This window comes from Mycteria americana, chromosome 3 (genome assembly GCF_035582795.1).
Source record: "Mycteria americana isolate JAX WOST 10 ecotype Jacksonville Zoo and Gardens chromosome 3, USCA_MyAme_1.0, whole genome shotgun sequence".
NCBI lineage: Eukaryota > Metazoa > Chordata > Aves > Ciconiiformes > Ciconiidae > Mycteria > Mycteria americana.
In genome coordinates, this window is record NC_134367.1 from 101561819 (window position 1) to 101581786 (window position 19968).

Below are 19968 nucleotides of genomic sequence, written 5' to 3' on the forward strand. Positions count from 1 at the left end.
TAGTAGATGGCCAGATATATGCCTGGTTTTCTCCTCATTAGTCATTCAATGCCTTACTTCTCATGCTTCTCTTCTAAAAAAGAGCAAAATGTTATTTTTTTCTTAAAAAAAAAAAATTAAAAATTAAGCTCAGCATTTCAGTTAGTCATTTTAAACAAAGGAAGATATGCACCCCCAGAAAACAACTGTAAGAAAAGGTTTACAAAACAAAAGTAAACCAAATGCAACTTTTAACTGAATGCAATTAAGATGAACTACAAGAAATTAAAGATATACTTAGTCTTTTAGACTTCATTTCCTGCAGATAAATACCCCCCAGGTAATTAGTACATTAGATTCAGCATGATTCTATGTTCTTCTTATAACATATCCAACTAAAAGAAAATAACTTGCAATATGAACTATGAACATTTTCTTAGCGTGCAATTATTTTAATTTTACAGATACATAACAATGCTGCAATATTGTATCCTTTTAAGAAACTGAAATATGAAATCTATAAAAATTGGATTTTTTTAAAAATGTTTTTTAGGGAAACAATGCCAATTCCACTTTTAATGACAAACAGTTGATGAGGTATCTGAAAAATAGCCAGGAGGACAGTTTTCAGAGATGCCACTTATCAGGTACAATGTCTTATTTTTGTACTTTGCACAATTTGCACTATTTTTCAAAATACCTTTTTATTTTCATTTTCAAAAAGTAATTTAGCAGTCGCATCAATCCAAACATATAAACTAGACACCTGCAGTGCTCAGCTTTCTGAGTGAATCCATCTTTCATTATATGCAAAATAGAGGTAGCAGCTGCTGTATCCTTAATCACATGGGACAGAAAATCTGTAGCTGCGACTTTTTGGTCATATTAACACATAGCCATGGACAGCAGTTGGACACCAGATCAACAGTTTGTACAACAGAGTTCCTCCTACTATGGAAATTCATTCAGGGCTTGGTACAATCTCTTGAAATCAGCCAGGAGTTTTGACTCATGCATTAATTACCCAGACTCACTAGATACCTAAGCACATAAACATGAAGGCCTTTGTCGATGTTTATATTCTTAAAGCTTGGCACATATCTAAGAAGTAAATTCAGTGTCTTCATCTTTGTGCGTCAGTTTTATACCTGTGAAACAGAAGTATCTCTTAGCTACATTGCAAGGATGCAGAAGAGATACTTGTCAGTTCTTACCCTCCCTTAGTCCAGTTCAGCATGCAACACAATGAAATTTCTATTATTGGAATACAGGATCAGATTTGGTAGATACAGAATTTAGCAGATTTTTGCCAGAACTCTTTGGCAGTATATTAACTGCAGGTAATCCTAAACGTCTGTTTGAACATAGCTCCATGTGCTAGGTAACATTGTAAAAATAGGCAACTAATCACTGAAAATGAGGCTCCAATTCATGAACCACCTTCTCATGTGATTTAGACTGCTTGTCTGCAAACTTTTTCTCTATCTTACAGATGAGAAAAATAGCATCACATTGGATTTTCTTATACTGTCTAGCTATGAACAAAGTTCCAGACATTAAGCCTGTCTGTCTAAAGTAAAATCGGAGCTTTCTCCTTCAATGAAAAGTTCATTAGTTCCCCTCTAAAACATTCAGGGTATTCATTCTGCATAAAATGAATTATACATTCATACACAGAGTCTAATTACCACAAAACATCACACAGCTTTTAACAAACAACTGATGGCGGGGGGCATGTACAGCTTAACTGAGAAACCCGGTTACAAAACGTCAAAGTAATTGCCACTGGGAAAATAAGTTTTACATGAGGTATAGGAGGAAAGACATCTTTCAGATGGATGCAAACTCTATCTACTGACACTTAATGCGTTCAACTGGGCATAAATTGAATTCATGGTAAACAGCTAGCTGACTGTTGGTCTTAACTAACAGAAATTACAACCCTTATCACTATAAAAGTTCACAGACATAGAATTCATATTACTAATTTTTTATTTGATTTTTTTTTATGATTTGTGATTCTCACCAGTACTGATAATCAAAAATCATCCAGAAAAAAAGTTCAAAAACTTGCACTCAATTCTGCAAAAAATAAAACTGATTTGTGTGCAAATAACATGAGAAAGCTTAGATTATTTTAAAAGCGTAGGCAAAAGGAAAATTATCTGTTTACCTTTCAATTGCAGAACAATTCCCCCCCTTAGCTTGCCTGACAGATGTATATCCAAGATTTAAATTAGTCATTCAGACAACGAGTTGTGTGTTTACATAAATCTTATGGTAAAACTCAATTTATGAACATAACACATGTATGAAGACTAGAAATTGAAAACAGACTATATAAAGACTACACGCATAGACTACAAATGAAAGGTATCACTTGATACAAGCCCATTATTTGTCTACAGCAACTTAAAATACTGCTGAGTATTTTCTAAGGCAATAAAACATGCATAGTCCAATTGCCTCCTATCCTCTAGAGCTCTAGCCTATAAAAAAAAAAATTTCATTTTTCACTTGAAAAATCCCTTTCAAATTAAACTGTCTCCAGCTCCAACGACCTTAGAGCTCTCTCAGTGCTCAGCCTTGCAGTGCTTGTAAATCAACCACTGATGATCAAAAGACAAGACCTCACAAAGCACTCAAAAGAGCTTTAATTCATCATGTTCTAAATTCCTAGAAATAAACAGAAAGAATTACAAGTGGGCTCAGAATAAACTAATCTGTAACCAGACAGTAATGACAAAACTTCTCCATAATGCCGCATCAAGAATGGCTGGCTTATGGGAACGTCCAGTGCTGGAAGAAAGGAACAAGTAAGGTTGCCTCTTTCCCAAAACCCTGCAGAACAGTATGCAAAAAGGAACTTCCACAGATCGGAGAACATGGAGGCATAATGTCCTAAAATCATATCATTCCTCACTTTATAGTCCTTACCTTAAATCTCATTTAGGTAGAACCTCCGCTGTTACAGAAATGAAATTAAAAAAAAAGGTCCTTCCATTTTAGCTTTTTATGGCAATTCTAAAGGGAATGACCTAAATTAATATATTGTGTAAAACTACAAGGTCACCTTCAGTTCAAAAGCAAGGACAAATATTCAACTAATTAAAAGATACCCAAAATTCACCTTTATTTTGGAATTGGCTTCTTGTACTCCTTTGGTATCTGTGAATAAAGCTGCATTATGTGACTTGTACCAAAATTCCCTGCCCCTCACCCCATTTTACATTATTTTTTTGGTTGGTAGACACTGTGCAGTGGTCTAGCACCTGTTCCAATCTGAATACAGAAAGGCTGCAACAGTTTTTCTGAACTCCTGAAATAACAACACATGAGGTAATACAGTTTTTGGGAAAGCATAGTGAAAATAACTCTGTACATAAATAGGAACAGTACCATACTACATATGAATATTAACAATATTAAAAATACTTGTTTTGCAAAGAGGGAGACTGCAATGCACACACACTGTACTCTTCAAAAAAAACCCACTAAATTAAAATGAAATCTCTAATCCTGCAATTTTTTTTACATAAACTTAATGTTATGAATATGCAAATTCCCTCTGACTACAGTATTCTACAGATAAATAAGGCTACTCATTTGCATAAATTTAAACAAAACATAATTTAGAGAAGAACTTTTTCTTTAGGATGAAATGTATTTTGACTTATTCAAGTGTAAAAAACACATTTCATCTGCATCTGATATTTGGTTTTCATCTTCTACAGAAAAAACTTAAAAGAAAATCAGACTTACAGTAAAACAGCAAAGGAAACAAACACGTGAACTTACAATAAGTCCATTTAGGCAAAGTTACTGAGGTAGAAAAAAACAGCAAAGTCAATTAAACCCTGAGACGTTGCTGCTTGAAAGGCGATTTGAGTGCTTGCTGTGATACATTATTTGGGATAATAAGCACATACACAGCATACAATAAACAACTGTATCCTTCATAAGACTGACTACCCTACAGAACTCATTTAGTATTTGAACAATCTCAGCCAAGGCTCTACAGCTATTATTAATTAAGAAATCTTTCCGAAAGCAATCATGCACAACTTTCCACACCAACAACGCAGCACAGACCATGCCTAAGTCTCCTCAAGAAGCTAAAGACAACAGGAAATCCTTGCTCTCTTGTTACAAAGACTAAAACTCCAACTGACTTCTCTTCAAGTATAAAGCAAACTTGAGGAAGGTAGACCTGTTTTTACAATTCGGGTCAAGGACAGGGGATAAAAAAAAAAGACCACTCCAACAATCCCCAAGCAGAACAGCCCGAATAACCCGCCTCAACTGTTGAACAGTTTTTATAAGACGTAATTGCTAAACAGCACAATTTCCAACTTTCTAATTTATCATTTGACTGTTAATGTAAGAAGTTGTGAATGATCTGAGAATTGAAGCTCAGAAATTTCTGTTATCACATTATATAAGAATACTATATTATAATTATAATAAATAAATACGGAAGAAAAGAACCAACTTAATCCACCTAACTGCTTGTTTGATCAAAATTATACATGCACTTAATACCTCAATGAATTGTACCAAAAGGCAACAAATATGTTTAAATAACATTACTAAAAAGACTTCATAAAACACTATGTTTTATAAAGCAAAGCTTCCAAATATCTAATTGAGTTTTTGTAGTATATGTGGCTGCAACCCTAAGCTACTGATTTCCCCTGCATCTGCAAGGTTAGGCAGAAGTAAATGAAGTCTTTACCGAAAACAGGCACAAAGAGGCCATTTACATGTGCTTTGTTTGTTTAATTTATAGTAAAACTGATAAAAGTCTATAAACATGCATTTAACTACCCAGCACATAAATCACTAACTCAGCTCCCTAGTAGAGAGATTGGCAAGACCAATGTAAAGGATATTATAATCATATTAAAATTTGACATGAACAACACCGTAAAGAGTATTTTACTACCTGTGATGATCATGCATTTAACAGTTAATTATGAAAAATTCACTCCACTGAGCTTAATAACAAGAAAAAAAAAAATCTGAAAATCGGACAAGTGACTACCATATTTAAATTTGCTAACCCTCAAGAAACAGCTCCTTCTTTTAGAAGGTATTACAGAAAAAAATTTTCCTGTTAACTCACAGTCAAAAGTGCAACCAACAGAAACTCCATTTAAGAACAAAACGTATTTGAGTACACATAAACAGGAGTTTTATTCTGGTGTATTACCTTTGTCGAGATTCATCTCATCTAATCTTAAACATCCTCTGATCTATTTTAGATATCCATCTTCACCTGAGATGAATCACGTATAGGCAACATTCTTCTACTCTGACCATAAAGGTAAGTCTTACTGGGTTAACACAATCACACCTTTTCTGTCTCATATTCTATTCCCATTTCCACAAGTAGGAACTCCTGAATCTACTTGTTTTATCTTTTGTTCCACGCATTCCTTCTGAAAACGTCATTAAAATAAAAAGCCATCATCTTTTAGTTGAACCAATCGCCCTCAAAGATCTCTCCACTTCTGGCATATTCTGACTGTTATTTTGAAATAATCATTTATTTTGCTGCTAACTTACTACATTTTCCAACAACTTTGAAGCTTCAATGCATTTCACACTGAACTTGGTGGAATAGATTTCTACAAGGTTCCTGGGCATCTTCTTGAAGCAAATGCAAGTTAGGCATAAATGTTTCCTTTTATACTTGCTCCCGAAGGTAGCTCTGGTACCAGAATTTTAACTTTGCTTTGTGCTGTCTAGATCGCAGTAAGATCAGCTTGAATTGACAAGAAATCTGGTTTTAGACAACAGAGTATGGACACCCAAATTACTGAATGTAGAACAAAAGAGGTGCACAAGCTACTACACAAACGAGATCCTCCACCCCATCCAAATAAAGTACTTTATAGTTGACAGCTTTTTCCACGAAAATCTCTTCCTCGCATGCCAACATACCGCTCATTGAAGAGCCTAAAGCTGCTGCCGTTGTCACCTTCTGTGGGCACAGAAAAAGCAATTTTTTCTTTGATGACTGTACCTAAGCAACTAGGTTTAAACTAAATCCACTGACTTATTCTTGTAATTGCAATTTGGTTCATTCACAAAGGAAACATTAACTACTTCAGGACCACATGGCCTCAAAATCATCAGCCCTCATGATTTCTTAAAGCCAGTTAAAAACGAAAGGCTAGACCTATACTATTTGTGAAATACTGAACTCAGGAAAAGAGAGCCAATATTTTATGAATTTTATTTTTAAGAACTGCCTATTGTATGAATGCGTCCAGTTCTTATATCCAGCAATTGTCATAAGACTGATCACTTAGCACAAATTACAGACCATATTTTCTGAAAATTGATAGGACAGTAAGACACAGTATTTGTTTATCCTGTCAGACATTTCTCATAGACATACGTTATCTGTCTTCAGAGTCTAACAATTGCATGGCTTTCCAATTTTTAATACTTAAATATTAGAATACAGAATATTCTAAAAATATTTCATATTGCCTGATAAACTTTGTCTTCTCACAACAGAATGCAATCATTGCAACTACATCAGCACTAATAGAGGTAATCCAGCACACAGACTTTTGACAAGAGAATCACTGCACCATTCAAACAACTCCTGCAAGTGTCTGGCTAGTATGAGTGATTTTTCAAATTCAGCAGTGGTTCTTCCAGTAAATGGGAGTATTATGTACTACGAAGTAACAGAACAGATCCCTCCTCATGAGATTACAGCTGGGTTCCACTATTCTAAAACGTATTTTTCAATTATTAAATGAAAACTTTAGTGTATATGGGAAGCATTTAAAGAACCAGAAAATACAATACACTGAGTCTAAGCATCCTGTACTTTCATAACGTTAAAAATCCAAACAGCATGTAGATGAGTTTCTTATTTGTCTCTTCAGTTGTAATAATTTTTAAACTTAAAATCCTGGAATTCCAATATTCCCAAACATTAACAGGCTTGAACTCGGAGTTTAATAGTTTCTATCTGATATGTCTAGTCTATTAAAAACAACATGCTCTTAGAACTGAGTTGCAGTAAGAAGCAAAAAAACAGAGAAGACATTAGGAAATACCTTTAAAGGGATTATTTTTTTCTTTTTCAAAATGGAGAGAAGTTTTAGAGGTCTTGGATACAAGTCCTCTGAACATCACCCAAAATTTACAGCTTAAATGTCCCCAACTGCTCCCCTTCTTTCTGTTAAGCGCTCAGCTACTTGAACACCATTATTTCTAAAATGCCATCCCTTCAAGACATGGAACTGACTGCACAGCAAGTGCTATTTCTAGGCACTCTCTGGATATTTTCAGATGTGCAAGAGGGACTCTGCATTTTTACACAGATACTTTGAATATAGTTTATAATTTTATTTATTAAAAAGAAAAAAAAAGCACGTTGAACAGAATGTCTTTCCTACAGGCTACTTCTACCTCCATTTCAGAGACTCTAATTCCTCTTCCTCTCTATATCTCAGTAAGAGGGTAGTCCTCTTCCCCGCCAACTCCAAACGCTTTGTTCTGCTTTAAATGGCCAAAGAGTACCTAACTATGTCAAATTCCTGCTCCATAAAGAATTCCCCAGAATTCAGTGATCTCCTTTTTTAAACCTAGATACAACAGATAAGCAGCACTGAGCTACGAACAAACAGGACTGCAGCTGGGAGGGGAAAATTAGCATGAGAAAAATTCCATGCAGCAGTACACAAACATCCCCGTAACAGTGACTATAATTAAGATCAGCCCTCCAGGCTAATTAAAACAGGGATTTGCAAACAGTTTGCTACTGCTGGTGGCAGTACTCAATTAGGACTAGCAGTACTTAGTACTAACAGCCAGTTCTCTAGATAAACCTCTAAACCTAGTAATTTCCACCACACCTGTCAACCTCTTGATGCTTGTCTCCTTCCATATATCTCTGCATGGAGACTAAAATCTCATTTCCCACCAACTGCCAATCAACCCTAACCCTTCATGCATCCATTTCCCACTCCGACATGCCTCTGTTTTGCCTAGTGATCACTAGCTCCACGTGACTTGCTCAGCACTCAGCATCCTTACAGCAGGCACTATGAGCAGAGCCGGATGAGCTGACAGAAGCTGCTGCTATACACAGGCAATTAATTAGCAGTAAAACACTCTTACCAGGCACTTTCCTCTGTTCAGGTAAGTGTGTGCACACTGGTAGCTGCAAACAGCTGCCACTGTGATGCTGCCCAGGATAACATCGGTTGGGAATCTTTGTGTGCCCAAAGACACCCTTCAATCACCTGAACAACTTAAGACAGGTAGGGAAAGTTCGGAAGTTAACTCCCGCTACAATCTTACTTTCTAGCAGGTAGTTTTGTGCTACATCTCAGAAATTACTCCGTGTTTTTACAAGAGAGAAACAAAATTTTTAAAGGTTAGTAGTTGCTCTGTTAACCGAATCATACTATGCATGTTATACTTTTTCCTATATTGCAGTATTATAATCTAATTATACTGAAGACTTTTTGGTAGGTATTAATGCTGTTAGCTTAACATTAGTGTTTGCACTTCCTAATCTTTGAGTGTTCCTTTTATTTTTAGACTGAGATTTGCTAAAAGCTCAACATATTGTCTCAAGCCTTTATGGAAAAGTCAGCTGAAACCGAGCATGCTAATGGCAATGACTGAACACATACAAAGAAGTTATCTACCACCCAGCATCATCACTGGAGGGAAGGTGACTAAGTAGCAGTTTGAGGTTTCTCTTGCAACTTCTCTTAATAAAAAATAACTGTAGGTAAGCACAGAAAAAGATGTGGCCTATGATAGTCTTTGAAGATAGGTGTTTTGATTAAACAACTGTCCTCACGTGCTTGTTTAGTAAGAGGTAAACTTCCAGTCCCAACTCTTTCTCTACAGATAAAGAAGCACTTCCCTAGGATAAGAGGCAGAAGACTGTGGGCTGAATCTTGTCAGTAGGTTGTTAAGCTGGAGCACCATATTAGAACAGGTTCAAGTTGGGGGTCTCTAGCCCAACCTCCTCCTCAAAGCAGGCTCAGCTGTGAAGTCGGACCACAGCCTTATCCACTTGGCTTCTTGAAAACTTCTAAGGACAGAGATGACACAACCTCCCTGGGTACTTGCTCCACCACCTGACCATCCTCAGGGGAAAAAAATTTCTGGTCATGGCCATTCTGAACATCTTATTTCAAGTTACATCTATTTTATCCCATCCTCCCACTATGCACCACTGTCAAGAACCTGTCTTCTCAACAACTTCCCCCCAGTCACTGTGGGACTGCTGTTGCCTCCCCCCCACCCCACCCCACCTTGAAGCCATCTCTTCTCCAGGTTGAACAAGCTCAATTCCCTCAGCCTGTCCTTGCAGGGCAAGTGCTCTAGCCCCAACAAGTGATGGCCTCCACTGAACTTACTTCAGTTTATCCATAACTTTCCCATATTGGGGGACCCAAACCTGGATGCAGTATCTAGATGTGATTTAATGAGTGCTCAGTAAGGGGGATGACCACTTTCCTTGACCTACTGGCTATGCAGCAGGTGACACAGCACAGAATGCTGTTGGCCTCCTTCACTGCCAGGGCACACCGCCAGTTTACATCCCCTTGCTGTCTGCCAGCACCCCAGGGCCTTTCCCACAGAGCTGTTCCCCTCAGCTCCTTCGTCCCCCAGTAAATTTCGTACATTTATGAAATATATGAATAAGACTACCTTCATATGCTATAATTCTCCCTTCAGCTAGAACAAAATTGAAGTCAAATCTCAAGCCACAGAGGAAGAAAACTATCCTTGTGATTGAGACACATTACCAAATGTACGGTTAATTTTTTTTTTCTTTTTAGTCTTGTCACTCTTCTTTCATCTTCCTATTTCCTACAACATTGCCCAAATTTCAGAGGGCATTCAAATGACTAGTTTTCTCAGATAATCAATAGAGTCAAAAGGTCTATGAACTATCTAAGGGTCTAAGACCTTGGCAATGTGATCTGTTTAAAAAGGGAGGAACCAAGAGAAATTAAAGTTAACTGTTAGTAGAGAAATCAAATTAATTCTCTGCATTTGTGATGACTGGACAAAACTGGAGAGGTTCACATGCTTCATGAGAGACCTAAAAGAAGACCTACCTCAAAATGAATCATCTGTAGGAGAGGTTACGGAACAATTATACAATAAGAACATTAACAAGTTATTTGAGTTTGGACAAGTATCCTCTCAAGATTTCTACAGGAACTCAAGGATACCATAGCTACCAATAGTGACATGTGAACTCAAATCCATTTGTGTTACCTAGGGTGTGAAGGAGGGTATATGGGCTAAAGGGAAAATGTGGGCAACTAAGCACCGTCAAGGCTTACAGCTATACTAGCCGCATTAGTAGAAATTGCAACAAAGATGTACTGGAGATAGGTCAGCATGCCTTTTATAAAGAAAAATCACACCTCACTTACTGAAGTTCTGCAAAGACCTCATAGAGATACATAAGGAAGCTCAAGGTGACAGCCTATTGGATTTCTAATAGGCTTTAAACAAGTTTTAAGAAAACAAAGAAACCACAAGTGACACTATCATCTGCAAGGATAAACAGCTGATGGTCTGATTCGTCATGGCTGTTCTTACACTGGTGGGCTAAGTTTTCTTGAAAATGCCTATTTCAACATTTAAACATTTTACATTGCCTAACAAAGCACTGTTCTACCAAATCCTGGTACGCAAAAGGTTCATTCATTATTGCTTGACAAAGCAAATGTAACATCAGAAAATTTATTTCAAAAAATTACACTTATTCTCTAATTTTCTTAAAATCATAGGAGATAGTTATTCCCAGTTTTATTAGTCATCTTGAAAATACAATTTAGTATTTTTCTGTTTGGTTGGGTTTTTTTAGTCAGAGAGTTACTCCAAACAGTTTCACTAGACTTATGTATCACGACCAGAACACAGTCATGATAAAGTTCTTTGTTAGGTTTCTTTAGAAAATACCCTTTGCTTCAGAAGTTTTAATTGAGCTTTGACAGACAAGGGAACAACTATTGACCTTTGTTGGCTTTGTCCCAGTCTTTCCACCTGATTCACAACCCTATGAATAAATAAAAGTAAGCCATTACTTAAGAAATTATTGATTTGGCCAATAAGGTTATTTTAAACACTTGGCTTCCCTATCTATAGTAACACTTTGACTGTATTTATTTAGCTAAGCTGTCATGCATTTTACTGTGTGACAACTACAATTAGACCTACAATAGTATGCATGAGGCAGAAAGACTAGTGCAGGCATACGAGAGAAACATTTTTTAAAATGCATTAAAAGAAATCCTGTGTAGCAAAAACAAATTTCTTTTTTTCCAGTTTCTCCCATTTTTCAGCATTATCCTACTTCATGAACTATATCCCTAATGCTATGCCAGTACTTTTCTCTTTCTCATTCTCTGCTTTCTAGCCAACCATATAACACAACTTGCCACTGCATCAGTTGTTCCACTGCTGAGAAATACTGGTTGAAATGCCAGGATTTAAAAACATATGGGTTTAAGTAGATCGAGTTGTGAGATAGGGAAGGATCAGTATTCCACAAAAGTCTACCAAGTATCTAAACTGATTTGCCTTGGAGCAATTTCCCTGACTTTCCTCATACTTATAATTCCCTGTACACAAAACAGGACTAAATAAAATCTGTTAGTTAAAGGTGATAGCAATTTTATCATATTCAGAACAATTTATAAAAGTATGCCTTTTAACCAAATAATGATGATAATGACTTGCCCAATGCAAAACTGTATAGGGTTTTTTGTTATTTGTTTGGGGTTTTTTTGTTTTCTTTTTTTGAACTTACTAGTCACATGTTTTATAAGTTGCTGATCAAATACAGTAGGTGGATGCACCAGACAGCAGCTTCTGGCCATCATACGCAGAGAACCAGGTACCTTGCTCCTGGACTGTAGAGTAGGGATGCTTGAAACAAGATACTCTTTGTCCAAATGCGTGCTTTGGTTCTCCAAGATAAACCTTTTTATTCTTGCTCTGTACAGAGGAGGGGAATGTTACCCCACACTGGAAACAAATTTGAAAATAAACAACTGCTATATTCACAGAATAAGCCACTGGAGAATATGTTGTTAAAAGCAGAGAAAGGACCGTCTTTAGTATCATACTAGCCAGAATTTGAGTCAATGCTGTAGAATATAGTCTCCTGTTCTCTGCTGTAATAAGAGCAACTAAGAAGACTCTCAAAATCTTTGAACTAGAGTCTAGAAAGACTGGAGCACTTGGCACTGGGAGGAGAAGGAAGAGTTTCACACAACCATATCATTTGAATCTGACAACTTTGATCATAGCTTTACTCTCAAAGATGCTCATAACTAAAGTCGTAAGAGACTGCTGAAAGAAATCTGGTCTAGTCTTTCTCCAACATTATAGCCTTCACTAAATGTGTAATCTACGCGATTTAGCTAAACCACTGCAAACAAAAGCAGCATAGATAAACAAGGCTTAGGCATTTTCAAACAGATTTAAACTTTGTTTATATTTGTTTAGTGTAACTGCATAAAGGATTTATGATTCACTGTATCTCAAAGTGGAAAAACAGTTGGCTCTGTAATACTTTATTACGTATCTTGATTTTAATAAACCTTTTAGTCTTTTAAAATGAAAACATTCTTTCCACTTCAAAAATTAAAGAGAAATATAAAGTTATCCAGTTCACCCATGGGCCGGGGTTGGGGGGGGAGAAGGTATGCTGCATTATCCAAAGTTTGGCCTAAGCACCAGGTTTTGGAGTGTTTTATTCAAGGATGGGAAAGTGGTAACATTAATGCAAGGAAAAAAAAATAAAGCTATTCCCACAAAAAAATGCATACAGTTCTCCAATAAACACTAAAAAAAAAAAAAAAAAGACAGCAGTCCATTCAGACAGAACATAAATTATCATAGTATAGAGAAAATGCAAGCAATTTGAATATTTAATCTACTAGAATACATCATATTTTGTGTTTACATCAAAATAATTTAATGTTTATAGAAGATGTGGAAGGACTTTCACAGTTCAAAGAACTTTTTCATTTTTCAGCCACTTTGTGACTGGTCTTCTGAAAGCTAATCTGAACTGGCATGTTTGCAGTCATTTGAATTGGATTTATATGCCAGTAACTTTTAAAATAAAATAACTGATGGTGTGTGAATCTCCGATCTTTCTAAGTATTTTTATTTTAAAAATGGCTTTGGGGGTTTTCTGTAAACATAAAATATGCCTACCAACAACCTTCAAAAAGGTATATTTCCTTTACATTAAAAGTGCCATGACAAATTTTACATGGGAATAACGTTAGCAATGCTTTCTATTTTATTATATAATAATATTATTAGATGACATAAAACCTAATTTTTCTCAAGTGATCCCTAACTGACCCGAAGTTGTCTAAATTCTGTCTTTTAATTTCATGTGATTGCTCTAGGCTTTTAGTTTTAAAGTCATACATTATGGCACAATAATTTGGACATACACGTCATTAGCCACTTTTAAAAATACAGGCTAAAAAATCTATTTCAAGATTCAGAAATATTCACAGAATCCCATATTTTCCAAACATACCTATTTTATTCTATTAATTTTAAACATTGTTTAGATTTGTTTTCATGAATGAAAAGGCTTGACAGTGAATGGATTAACCTTCAGGCTGTCAGCTTACATAAAGGCACAGTAACAGCTGAATCATCTTTTTCTTTTCCTTCGAGGTCAGAAGGCTACAGAAACATTTAGATAACAATCAGGCAAAACCACAATAATTCCTATATATTTATCCTCCTAAAACCAAACTCAGTTTTCCACCAGCCACTGGAAATAAGTGCAGATTAATTCAACTGAACTGCCAAAGAAGTTCTCTGTATACCACCAGATCTTTGGTTTGTGGGCAACTTGGTGTTTCTGAACCTTATTAACTGATGGACTATTATTGCCTCCTAAAGACAGCAAGAAGACTGCATCACTTACTGCATTTTGGGGATTAATGGGCAGTGAGAAAAATAAGACAGTAACACACAGTGAAATTCTGTCTTCATGATGCAAGAGAAAGATCTTCTACTCGTTTAACTGAATCAAGGCTTTAACTCAAAGTTAAGCTCCAGAAGAACTTAGTAACTTAACTTTTAATAAATATGGAATTTAATTTTAGAAAAAAATTAAGTAAGTAAATTTTCCATGGGGAAAACATTTACTTTATAGGTAGTATTCACTATTCCATAATTAGGCTCTGTCTTTCATCATTTAAGTAGCAGAATTCAGTAGGAAGAGACTTCCTGTCTGCCAGACAACCCCAGCTCATCCTGAAAGCCCAACAATTCAACCAGCTACTTTGGAAGCACATCAATGCTTCCTGGCTACTTAATATACAGAGACAGTCATTTTCTCTTAGTCCTCTGGAAAGCTTTCCTCTTGAGTATATGAATGTCTACATAATTATTTGTTTCCCTATGACAGGCACATTTTACAGCAAGCATAGCTGTGTGTCATATTCCAGTCATTAACTTGTTCTAAAACAAGTCTGTACGCCTTATAAACAAATCTGGAAAAGACTTCCTACAGTTTATTTCTCGTTATTAAAAAGAAAGTCAGAACAACAATGGAGGTGAGCTACTAAATGGCATCCACTGTAAAATAATCTGCCACTTGCCAGAAATCAAATCATTCTTGTTTTATACAGTTTATTAAATAAGCTTTGTAGAAATAATGCTTGTTTTGTACAAAAGAAAAAGTATAGCAGAAAAAAAAAAAAAACCATGATGAATGGAAAACACACCATTTAAGGCTACAAATATACATATTTGGGGCATTCAGAACTCCTTTGAATTAGTGCAAGTGATATTCCTGTCACATAATCCTTTCTTATTAAGGAACAAATACTAAGATTCTTGAAGACAATACCTATGTCTAGATACTTCTCAGGAAACTTTTTCTTTCATTAGCACTCAACGTAGAGTGCACATTTCACTGACAAAACCAGCTCATTTTAAAATCTACTAAGTAAACATAATTGCAAACATAACAAGACACAGCTGCTCATGCGTCTTAAGTAACATCCAAATGCTAAATAAATATTGTATTTGAAATTTTGTTTAAAAGAATAAAGTTCCTATGTAGCAAAAGACTAAGGCACAGGTAGTTGTGTTAGATTATAAATAAATAAAATAAAATTTAAAAAAAATACCAGTGATTTTAAAGCTATGCCAAGACTTGAAACATTTGTTTCAGTCCTGCTACAAAACAGACAAGACGCTCTGATGGAAGCCGTATTTAAAAATAAGACAACACAAAGACACATTATCTATGCAGAGCCTGTTTTAAAAGGGAGAGAAAGAATACATTTTTCACTTATTTTGTTACTGTGTTATTATTCTACAAAATGGATTGGTCCTCAACATCTTCTTTGCATGAGGCCTACATCAAGGAACTAACGGGACCCTACAATTAAATAAACAAACACTGAATGCCTAAATCCGTTATGCGCATACTTGAAACAGACAATGTCTTTTCAACAGCTATTCAAGTATCCTTTCTTTCTTTCTTCATAGTATCTACTGGTATTCGTCAATTTTCTAAGACCTACTATTTTACATTCTCTGCCTCTATGCCGATTAGTTTAGTTCAGAAAGTCAGCATAAGTAATAACGCAAGATGAGGATTTTTTTTTTGACTAATCAAAGACCATATATTTACCTTCTGCAAGCATGTCTGGCACATCTGCTTGATATCTAGGCCCCACTCTGATTTCTCCCTTGTCTGCTAAAAGCGTTTTCAGTGATGGATCATACACCAATGAATAAAAAAAAGTATCCTAAAAAAGACGACACATTTGCAACAGCATAATGATTTTTAAAATTAGGTTTGTAAATCTCTATCACCTTCCATTTGGAAATTATTAAAGTAACCCCCCTCACACACTTTTACAGAGCACAGGTGTGGTACATTAATCCTTATTTTAAATAACACAGATGTTTCATGAGTACTTTTAAATGGCTAATTGAAGCTTCTCTCATTGCTAAGAGTTATTTCAGAACAGAGCAATAATGGAAAGATTCACACACAAAAATATATCAGTGGATTTGAAAAGGATTTGAAAAAAATGAATGTTAACTGCTTTCTGAATTTAACATGTTTCCTCTCCTAAATATCACTAGCATACTGACTTTGCATTATAAATTAGTCTCAAAAAGCATAAAACACTGTCAGTGTCTGAAAAAGGCTTACACAAAAATAGTATTGGCACATCTGGTACAGTCACCTGAAGTATAGGGAAAGTCCTGTTTCCAGAAATATTTTTACCGACTATCAGTGCTTTTGGTGTAGAAATTTAAAAATAAAGACATGCTAATTTCAGGTAAAAAACACTGTCTGCCTGATGTTATATTAAGACACTCCAAAGAAAAATATGTTTATTTTGAAAGGTATTTTGCAATACAATTATCTTTCAAATTCTTGGGGAATTTTCTTCCCCTCTAGTAAGGCTAAGCCCCTAAATTCCTTCCACAGGAAATGAAAGGTGAGGAGACACTTTCCATACAGTAATTCAGAGCCCTTAAAATTAAACTCCTATGCTAAGTTGCCCTCTACAGAAGCCTCTCTTGCTCTCTCTGTCCATTGACTATGGAAGATTCTTCTTTCTAGAATACCTCTAGGAAAAAAAAAAGAAATTAAAAAAAGGAAAAAATAAGAAGGGAAAAAAAAAAGCCATTTGAATTCCCCCTTATGTATCCACCACAGAAAAAAGTCTGTATATTTTTCTTTTGTGAGACACCATATGAATTACTTCAAATTATTTTCTAAATACAACCATATTCATAACAAAACCATTATTTAAGAGTGTCAAATTTTTATCCAATAACAGTTTTAAAATCAGTGTTTTCCACAACATAATTTTTCTAACTTACAGTTCAGGAAAAGGTTTTCAAAGTATTGTGTGCCCATTTATTAAAAATACAGCTGTAAAAAAACATAAACCCATCCCAATATTTACCCAAATAGAAGTCACATATTACCTCTTTCTCCAGATATGACAGCACAGATTCTGTCTCATTCAGAAGTGCCACACTGCATTTTCCCCTACACAAATATAAGGGAGAACTGTTACTTTGTAAAAAGTTCAGTTTTTTATTAAATCAAAAAGTTATTTGCAAGAAAACAATCTAGATATACTGTAAACTTTTACATTGAAAACACAGCAAAATGCACTTTGCCATACTTTTAAGATATTAAAATTAACATTAAAGCGTAAATGAATGGCTGTACTGACTCAAGCACTCAAACACATAAGAATTCTGCAGAACTGGGAAACAGTTTCAGAAACAGAGAAGCAATAAAGGAACAAGAGGTACTATGGAAAACAATAAATAAACATACAATTAATACAAAGGGCTGGATGAAAGAAACATCACCGAGTGACTCGCCTCCAGTAAGTTCAGTGCCTATTTTGAAAAAAAAAAACCAACCCAAACTAGAAACAATATAAGGTTTTACCAATGGCCTGTAAAAGTAAAGTACTTTTCTTTTTTGAATTGAATTATTTCTAATAATTGATTATGGAATTCTATTCATTTCTTCTATAGCCACATTAAAATGCTAACTACCACATTTTTGTGCCGGCTGCCAGTAGAAAGCTTCCCATTATTCAGTAGTGGTACAGATCTGCCCATGTATAACACATGTAGATAACACAATGGGAGTTTGACTCCACTACCCTCACCCCTTTCTCTCCCCTCTCTCTCATCCCCTTCTCCCCTCCAACATTCCTTTGGCCTCACAATTCCTCTGCCTCCGACTTCTCTGCAAATAATCTGCAGAATTCTGTTCAACAAATGGTATTTTAAAGAAACACACACAGATGTAGATGAAAAATGTTAAGTGTGCTGAATCATCTTGCTAGCAACTGGCATTTTTATGCTATCATTTTTAACTGAACTACCATTTTATAATAATACATATTTATTACCCATTAAATACATCAGCTTGTATTTCACGCACCTAAGCTTTACTCAATTTCTGTCAGTTCAGTTGGTATTTACTGTTCCAGTGGCCTTATACATACAGCTATAGGACCTCTGCCCAGAACACCCTTCTCCCATTACATGCCAGTTGTTAATGGCTGATCATTAAGCAAACATACCCAGCTAATGTCAATTCATTACTATTGCACATCATAGGAAATGGGGTTAAACCACTCATTAAGTCTGCAGTGTATAACCTCCTGAACTTCTCCTAATCTCCTAATTTGTCAGGAGAACCACACCAACAAAAGAGAAATGGTGGTAAGATGAGCGAGAAAAATCTGAGCACAATACCCAACAGCAGAGGAAAAAACTCCTGCAGTAGAGAACTAGGAAACCTTCTCTATACCTGACCATGTTTTTGAATGATTTTTGAAGCTTTTGGCCTTGATAATTCAAGAACATTGTGCTGGTTTTGGCTGGGATAGAGTTAATTTTCTTTATAGTAGCTAGTATGGGGCTCTGTTTTGGATTTATGCTGAAAACAGTGTTGATAACACACTGATGTTTTAGTTGTTGCTAAGTAGTGCTTATACTAGATCAAGGACTTTTCAGCTTCCCATGCTCTGCCAGGTGCAGAAGAAGCTGGGAGGGGGCACAGCCAGGAGAGCTGACCCCAACTGACCAAAGGGCTACTCCATACCATATGGCGTCACGCTCAGTATATAAAGCTGGGGAAGAAGAAGGAAGGGGGGGACATTTGGAGTGATGGCGTTTGTCTTCCCAAGTAACTGTTACGTGTGATGGAGCCCTGCTTTCCTGGAGATGGCTGAACACCTGCCTGCCCATGGGAAGGAGTGCATGAATTCCTTGGTTTGCTTTGCCTGCGCCTTTTGCTTTCCCTATTAAACTCTCTTTATCTCAACCCACGAGTTTTCTCACTTTTACCCTCCTGATTTCTCTCCCCCATCCCACCGGGGGGGGGGGGGAGGGGGAGGAGTGAGCGAGCGGCTGGGTGGGCATTAGTTGCCAGCTGGGGTTAAACCATGACAAGCATTCTATTCTAAAAATTAATTATATTTTGTAGCATGAAGTCAGTTTGTCAACTTTACTTGAACAGAATTTTTTTTTTTTTTTTTAGTGTTAAAGGCTAAACAGGAGTTTACCTTTCCAGTTTGCTTCTATTCCTTATACGTCTAGTATGCTCTCTCTCCACTACAGCCTATCCTTATTTAACTGCAATTATTGCAGAGGCATTCCTTCACTGTCATTGCGACTGCAACTGTAAGAGAATTCTATTGACTGACCAGATGCCTTATTGCTGGTAATTTAAAAAATTTCATTTTATTTCATTAAGAGATACGATTAATCCCCCAGCACACCTTCTAAGTGAGTGAATGTCTATTTGATGTTACAATTCTTTGTACAGCATTTTAACCATCTAATGGCTGGAGTCACACACACAGGTAACATTTTATATGCGTATATGATATCTCACATGCATGGACTAGAGTCTCACAAATGACAATACTAGACATACAATGGTAGATACCACGCTAAAATGAAAAAGAGCATTTGAAAACAGGTAAATTACAGAGAGTCAAAATTAGAAAAATTATCTGTATTACAGTTACCAGTTTCTATAATCTAGAAACCTGAAATACTTACAACAAATTTAGAATCTTTACCAAACACATAAAAGCCTACCATTTATATATCTCCTCTTTCTCTTTTTTTCCAACAGAGGAAAATCCTCGCAGCCTATTGTAAATGGTCTAGTGGGTTGAACCAAGCATGTAGCTCATTATATTGTCTCTGGCATCTCTCAGTCATGGATGCCTAGGAAATAACTTAAGTGATTACAGATTTGCAGTGATGTGTCTCTAAATATTCTCCAACCACCATTGCACTCTTCACCCTTTCTTCCAATACTAATAATCAAAATGCCCTGGAGACAAAGTTAATGTGATTTAAACCACATTACGACAAGACCTGGAGTTCTTTCTCCAAGGCATGTATCTAAAACCC

At 35.9% G+C, this 19968-nt stretch overlaps 1 protein-coding gene across 1 annotated transcript in view; it reads right to left on the reverse strand.

The window, feature by feature from the left end:
- Nucleotides 1-19968, reverse strand: part of MTA3 (metastasis associated 1 family member 3) — a 146401-nt gene that overhangs the window by 88296 nt on the left and 38137 nt on the right. The window contains exons 5-6 of the mRNA XM_075496308.1: nucleotides 16996-17059; nucleotides 15677-15794 (exon numbers count right to left, since the gene is read on the reverse strand). Coding sequence (XP_075352423.1) covers nucleotides 15677-15794; nucleotides 16996-17059 — 182 coding nt within the window. The remainder of the gene's footprint in view (nucleotides 1-15676; nucleotides 15795-16995; nucleotides 17060-19968) is intronic.